General features: G+C 45.1%; 2 protein-coding genes across 5 annotated transcripts in view; one reads left to right on the forward strand and one right to left on the reverse strand.

Annotated features, from left to right (window-relative positions):
• Positions 1–688, forward strand: part of eif4e2 (eukaryotic translation initiation factor 4E family member 2) — a 10,299-nt gene extending 9,611 nt beyond the window's left edge. The window contains exon 8 of the mRNA XM_076981611.1: positions 1–688. This exon is cut by the window's left edge and continues 211 nt beyond it. The gene's annotated coding sequence lies outside the window, so the exon portion shown is untranslated.
• A 61-nt stretch (positions 689–749) lies between these two features.
• On the reverse strand, positions 750–7,494 carry LOC143482975 (phospholipid scramblase family member 5). 4 transcript variants are annotated; one of them, XR_013122348.1, is made up of 9 exons: positions 6,948–7,490; positions 6,111–6,447; positions 5,463–5,537; positions 4,148–4,340; positions 3,376–3,487; positions 2,171–2,270; positions 1,829–1,887; positions 1,578–1,660; positions 750–1,302 (listed from the first exon to the last, which is right to left on the reverse strand). XR_013122348.1 is itself a non-coding variant. In XM_076981610.1 (8 exons), the coding sequence occupies exons 2-8, from the start codon at positions 6,442–6,444 to the stop codon at positions 1,634–1,636; spliced, it is 900 nt and encodes a 299-aa protein (XP_076837725.1). In that variant the 5' UTR covers positions 6,445–6,447; positions 6,948–7,489; the 3' UTR covers positions 751–1,633. The 4 variants fall into 4 exon arrangements, 1 of the variants encoding a protein (XP_076837725.1); XR_013122347.1 differs by having other exon boundaries at positions 751–1,302; positions 1,566–1,660; positions 6,948–7,489; XM_076981610.1 differs by having other exon boundaries at positions 751–1,660; positions 6,948–7,489.
• Between the last annotated feature and the right edge of the window lie 6 nt (positions 7,495–7,500).

Here is a 7,500-nt window from a genome sequence, read left to right on the forward strand (position 1 = left end):
TGAAGCAGAAGTTCATTGGGCGCTCCAGACAACTGCATGTGCTGCGTTCAGCCAGCAGGGGGAGACCTGCAGAAGACGGCGCCTCAGAGACTGCAGCTGCAATGGCTCAGAAGAAGGCTGATTAACCAAACAATGCAATTCAATTGAAAAGGTGCATCGGTGTAGAGACGTGAACTAGCCTGTTCTCTGTAGTGTTCAGCTGCTCTAGGACGAGAGTGCTTTTATTTCTCATCATAACAGGGTTACATTTTACTATAGTGCAGTATTTTAACTAGTGTTACAAAGAGGATAAAAGCATTTTACTTTTGAACTGTTCTATAAAAAAAAAGAATATATTTGTAAGGTTATTTGAAGCAGTCTGAAATGAGATCTGCTTCTGATCCTTTTCTGTGTTGAGCTAAGAGTGTTGGGGGGGGGGGGGTCTATCGCACTGTGCCTGGCTGGGTGGGGCTTCTGCCGTTACCCAGGTTACCCAGGAGCGCTCAGCATTCTAGGATTCCACTGTGGGAGGAGCCTGGTGATGTAATGTTGGCGTTCCACACACAGGTGGATGTGGAACAGGTGGGGGGGGTGATGTCTGTCTGCATCTCCTACATACTGCCTGCGTTTCAGGGCTGATGGACATAGTGGTGCTTGCGGTAATGTACTGACTGATGAAAGCAATAAATGTTGAACATTCAGCTGCTAACTGCACTGGAGGGCGTGTGCTTTGGTCCAGGCCGAAGAATACACGACTGTCTGGAAATATTTACACTTTTATTTTTTGGTTTATACTCCAGCACATGAAAATCATCACAAACAATATTAGCATAGTATTAGTATATTATTTGACATTAAAAGATAGTGAGGTTGAAGTTCAAATTGTAGCCTTTTAAATCAGGTGACTGCCAACACCACGCAGACAGGACTTCTGTTCTGTCCTTTATTAGCGAAGTTTCCTCCTGTATCGGGACCGTCAGTCGTTTGACGATGAAGCACGATGCAGCGAGAAATCCTCCTGCCTGTTGCTCGGGCTGCTGGGATTTGTAGTTTAAGTTTGTGTGTGTAATGGCTTTAGTTGAGGTTCACATCTTGAGGTTTTGAAATGTACCCAGATCCAAGCAGTTAAGGTGTTTCTCTTTAGCTTCGAGTTCCTCCTGACGGATCATCAGAAAAGACAACAGCCAATATCTTCTGCGTCCACACATACCAAAGTCGGAGTACGTTCTCCGTCGTCTGTCCTGGGTGAGGCGGTTTGCTCTAGTTCACCAGCAGCTCCTCCTCCTCATCCTCCTCCTCTTCCTCATTCTGCCCTGAGTTAGTCTGTACGTCAGGTACACACAATCACACACCAAGTGCGTATGGTCTACGTTTACGGCTCAGATTCTGTGTGCTAGAGTAAAAGTTTGAATATTTTCAGACTGCTTGATGTATTTAAAGATGGAGGCAGGTTGGGAGTGTAAAAACAACCATTGTTGAATTTTGTTATAACAAGACCTCAATCAGGCAAGGTGAGCGGTGAGATGTTACTACAGCTTTGTCCTGGTCTTACTAACACAGGAGGCTGGAAAATCTGTAAGAATTACCCAGAAACCCACAGATGCACTCCCAAGATTGCCAGGATTCTTCTTGAAGAGTTCATATTTCTTTTGATTCAGCTCATTTCGAAGAACATGTGATTCTGTCAAGGCAAAGCAGAATGAGGCAGTAGTGGTCAATGTGTTGGTGAGCTCTAACAAACTGAAACCAGTTCTGTAAACTTATACTGCAATTGCTGGCAGATCTGAACCTGAGAGACGATACCCTCACCAGTAGAGATGAAACACCAGTTTATTATTATTATACTTACCAGTAGAAATGTGGCAGCAAGCAGCAGCACTTTGGTGTTCACACTCATGTTCTGAGGGACTGAGAGAGAGAATCAGAATCAGCTAAGGATACGATTCAGCTACATCAAACCAACCAAGTCAAACACAGCAATACTGCAACACACTCATGTGTCATGAGTAAGAGAGTCACAGTCAGCAGAGGACCATCTGACCGAGCTCTGATCAGATTACTCCAACAGCCTATCCAGGCATATTAGAGATCTTAGGAAATTTGACCATTAGGGTTTCTGATGCTTGATTCCATGAATGCTGGTGTGGTCTAATCTCAGGTGATCTCATTTCAAGCCTGTTCAGCCTCTCACCAGCCAGACCGAAGTGCTCGTGGTCCATGTTGCCGTCTTCATTGTACCCCTGCCACTGCTTCCAGATCGTTCCAACACGCTCACCGATCATGGAGACCACCTGGCAGGTCCCACAAACAAGACAACAGCAAATAGAAGCATTGCATAACATTGACGGTGTGGTTGGGATGTTTCTTAAAACCGAGGATTCTATTTTTCCAAATGTTCTCATAGGACATGGAGGCGAGATGGTTTCTCCATAAGAAGTCTAGAAGAACATCCAAATGGAATAGAGGTGACCTGATAGAGGTGTCCTATTAGAGGTGTTCTGCTCCTGAAGCTGTTTTGTGCAGTTCCCAACACATTCCCAAGTATTTAGTCATAATGTGAGGGTCAAGAGTGTTGGGTTCATTTCACCCTGGTATCTGCTGGGGGTTAGATCTACAGAAGCAAAGTCAGGCACCTTTGACCTTAACAATAGGGTTCTAACCTGAAACTCCTGCTGGAATCACTGACTTCAAAATTTGCTAATTCAAATGAGAAAAAGTCATGCAAGACGTTTTTAAAAAATGGTCTGAACATTTTTACGGATTGATTATTTGCAGAAGGGATCATAAATCGCATCTACAGTGAAATTACCAACGTTTTTCTCCAAACACGTGCGAGTTGGTGTGTGTAGTACTGAAGATGCTACACATTTTGTTTTCGTTCTTTTCCGTACACCCAGCGTGCATCCATCTACCGTGCAGTAACTGTAGCTACAAACAAAAACAGTTGACATGTTTACTTGTAGCCCAAATCCCTATTGCCCTGTTGTTGTGTAATCTCAGATATCCTGCAGCACATTTTGACTGGCCCAAGACCTTCGAGGCATACAGCAGGCCTCTGAATCGTTTGACCTGTGCGCACCTCTGCATGTTTCCAGATACATCTGAGGGCTAAAATGGTGGGTCATTCTAAAATCAGGTTTCTCTCACAGATAGTAACGTGTTTTGTATGATGCACGTGTTGTGTGTGTGTGTGTGTAAGTGTCCTGTGAGGTCGCAGTACCTCCTGTTAACGCTGAAGACCTGCCTGAAGACCTGTGGACTGTACTCTTTCATCAAAACAATCTTAACGACTGTATTTACTTTTATTAATGAGCACATTATGAGGAAAACTTGAAAAATCGTGAACATCAGTGAAACAAACCCAACCCCATGTGACTGAAGTGGGAGGATCCTGACCTGAAACTCCTGGTCAGGGAGGCAGCGGATTGGACAGCAGGAGCCCTGTATCCTCAAGGAGGAGGAGCCTGCAGAGTCACACACCTCAAAGTACGGCGTGAACATACTCCACCTGACAGACAGGGGGCGCCATGTTCCACATAGTCACATAGCAGATCTAATGCCAAACCAGACACAAAGGAATTCTTAAAACAAAAGTATTGCTGGGAGTCTCGGTAGTTAAATTTATAAGGAGGGTCCCCTGTTCAACCCTCATGAGACATTAGGGTAGCAGCCACATTAAGAGGCAGTCAAATTTAATCTGATTCTAAAGGTAGGAGTTGCAGTCAGCTACTGCCCTAGTAGCACACAAATGATAAAACTCATCATTAAATGCACATTTAGTTTAATTGTGTCTCTGGTGGAAGGCACTGATGAAGTCTCCCTAGGCCACCTAGTGTGTGTGTGTGTGTGTGTGTGTGTGTGAAGTCTCCCTAGGCCACCTGTGTGTGTGTGTGTGTATGTCTGACAGCACCTCTGGTGTATGGAGCCCATCAGGTCTCCCCGGGGTGTGTGTGTGTGTGTGTGTGTAAGACAGCACCTCTGGTGTATGGAACCCATCAGGTCTCCCCGGGGTGTGTGTGTGTGTGTGTGTGTGTGTAAGACAGCACCTCTGGTGTATGGAGCCCATCAGGTCTCCCCGGGGTGTGTGTGTGTGTGTGTAAGACAGCACCTCTGGTGTATGGAGCCCATCAGGTCTCCCCGGGGTGTGTGTGTGTGTGTAAGACAGCACCTCTGGTGTATGGAGCCCATCAGGTCTCCCCGGGGTGTGTGGGCCCTCATTTCCATCAGGCAGCACCCGAGGCAGCACGTCTCTGCCCTCAGGGGTCTTTCAAACATGAAGATGAGTTGTCGGTCCTGGTCGAAACCCTGTAGAGAGCAGGAACGAGCAGGACCACAGCACTGCACACACACACACGAGCTCTCTGGGGAAGACGCACACACACACACACACACACACACACATACCCTCTGCGTCAGAGGTAGGGAGGAAGACACTAAACTAGTATAGTGATCGCCCTTGTGATATGTTCTTTTAACTGATTTGAATCCTCTGTACAGCACTTTGGCACGGCCGTAGCTGTTTTTAGTGCTATATAAATAAAGTTGAGTTGAGTCCTTCTCACTACGGCCTGTGGGACTGTGCTGAAGGTGGTGAACTCACCCCAAGACTAACCCTAAAATCAAATGTATTTATATAGCGCTTTTTACAACGTGTCAAAGCAGCTTTACAGTCTTATGGGTCCAGATCTCTAACTAGGTGTGATTTCAGTAGCAGAACCCACCGCGGGGATAGTAGTGACAGACGTGAACCCAAGTGCCGGCTCGCACTAAATAAATAAAATAATAAAGATGGCTGAAAAGGGAGAACAGCAGAAAAACAGTTTACGCTCAGAGAGAGAGAGAGAGACAGAGAGAGAGAGAGAGAGAGAGAGAGAGAGAGAGAGAGACAGAGAGAGAGACAGAGAGAGCTTCAAAATGTAAATATTATAATGATAACTTTTCTAACTTTTCCTAAAGGTTATCATCATATATATCATTATTGTTATCTGTTGTTTGTCAATGTTATTGTCATTGTTATCATTGTTGTAATGCTTTGGCAACACTATACCTTATACAGCCATGCTAATAAAGCTAAACTGAACTGAGAGAGAGGGAGAGAGAGGCAGAGAGAGGGAGAGAGAGGGAGGTCCAAACAGTTCAGCAGCGAGTTGCCCCAGCTGTCCTCCTAAAGTCGTGAGGAAGCAGGAAGACAGCTGTGGCCCATCACCACTGATTACGGGAGCTCTGCCTGGAACTGGCTCGCGAGCTCCACCCTGTGGTGGCAGGAGGAACCACACTGGACAGAAAAACCCCAAGATGGCAGTGAACTCACTAACCCTAAAGTGGACTCACCACATCACTAACTGTAAAGTGATGATAATAATAATATGATAACACCCCATTCCATTAACATTGCATCCAGTTTCCTTAACTGTTGTAGGCTATGTTAAATGTTTAATTTATATGTTAGTGTACTGGGATTAGGCCTCCCATCCCATAATTACCTTCCACAGCCACAAACAGCTGCTCTCTGGTCTCCGTGGCAATGCTGTATGTCCTGCGAGAAATGCACTGGGGTCCTGAGACACAACACAGTGAGATTCTGAGCGGGAAGGTATGTTTGTGTAGACACACACGCACACTCACGTAAGGAAAAACTCAACTCCCTTCATCCCTGTGTGGTATTTGAAGTTTTCTTGAGTTTCCCACTGAACGTGTTATTGTTCTGATGTGGAAGATCAAATGAAGTGGCAGCCGGATCAGTGTGTGCTCACTCTTCAGAACCAGCCTAATTCAGTTCCACTGAACCCAGTTCAGACCAGAGTTCTCCACGTGATTCATGTGTGTGTTGTAGTTTTGCTCCTCTATGACTCCTCTAGACCTGTAAGCCTCATGCAACTAAATACATGGAAGTGTTTCTCACCAGGAATCTTCATATATTTGTGCCCAAATCTACATATGCCTGTTTAAAATGACATCTAAGCAATTTCTTCAGCCATTTTTAAATGAACAATTTAGCATTTAAGGAAGAAGCTAACCTGACTGTGCTCTTAATGCTAGCATGTTCAACTACACAGTGTGGGATTGTTTAGCGCTCTTTAGTAAACCACATCAAAAAATCCTGTTTGCTTTCAAGCTTGTTGACGTCTTACCTTGAAGTTCAGGTATGGCAGTGATGTGCAGCTGACTGACTGATCTCAGAACAGCTAAACCAGCCGGTACTCCCACGGTGCCCCACATCTCTGCCCTCACACCAGCATCCACCTCCGCACCTTCTCCCCCAGCGCCAGGACCTCCAGGGCCGGCAGGCTGCGTAGGGGGTGCGGCGTGCCCAGGGAAGGGGCCCTGCCTGTGGGCCGCGGAGGCAACGTGCTCCTGGGGGTCTGTGGGGAGTCTCCACCTCCTTTGGAAAGCTCTAAAAAGCATCTCGATGTGCTTCTCTCTCTCCAGACTAAAGGGCAAAGGCTGGGCTGTCACAGTAGACATGGTCTGAGAGAGAGAGAGAGATACAGAGAGAGAGAGAGAGATAGACAAGAGAGACAGACAGACAGACAAAAATATACTTTGGTCACTGTACTTTCAACTTTTATTATACTCTGACATTCTGGAGTGTAAATTATAATTATGAATACTATTTTTGCATTTAAAGATAATGTGTAATTAATAATTTTAATCTAAATTCATGGTCAAATTAGCATCAAATCATCATTAAATAAATAAAATGTATCAGCATTTTGTTCTAATTCTTCCCAACATTACACAGTTAAATTTACATGCTGTAGTTAATTAAGCCAAGAGTAATTAGAAACAAAGTATGTAAACAAAGTAATTTCAGGTCTCTTTACACGTGACACATAGTGAGGTTTTATCAGACTGTGATAAACAGGAGCAGGACAAGCTCACTGTGACTGAGACGTTGTAAGAAGCTGTGAGAGAAGTTACATCTACATCCATGAACAGCCACACGAAGAGTTCAGCGCAGTACGTACCACACACTCTTCTCCCGGCTCTGATATCTGGATAGTGGGTTGTTGGGACCAGGACGACTCGCTGACCTGCTCTGGAACACGAGGGTCTGCAGTGTGTCTCTACTGATTATGTGGGGTCTCCAGGCAATCCCTAAAGACTGCAGTTTCGTTTGTGTATGTGTGTGTGTGTGTGTGTGTGTGTGTGTGTGTTTGCATACTTTTGTGACTATGGTGCAACTTTCCCAACCCCCACTCACACCCCCATTCCAGGATGCAGTCTTTGTGGGGCACTATTCAGCCATGTAATTTAGATCCTCCTCAAACACACACACACACACACACACACACACACACACACACACACACACACACACACACACACACACACACAGAAACCCTCAAAAATATATCCAGTATGCTATCTAGAGCTTAAACTGGTCTTGTTAGCATTTCAAAACCTTAAATAGAAATAGATCACCTCTAGAAAGAAAGATATCACCCTTCTTTAATAGATCACCCTTCTTTAATAGATCACCCTTCTTTTAGGTACCAAAAATCAGACACTTCCTGATTG

This window comes from Brachyhypopomus gauderio, chromosome 19 (genome assembly GCF_052324685.1).
Source record: "Brachyhypopomus gauderio isolate BG-103 chromosome 19, BGAUD_0.2, whole genome shotgun sequence".
Lineage (NCBI taxonomy): Eukaryota > Metazoa > Chordata > Actinopteri > Gymnotiformes > Hypopomidae > Brachyhypopomus > Brachyhypopomus gauderio.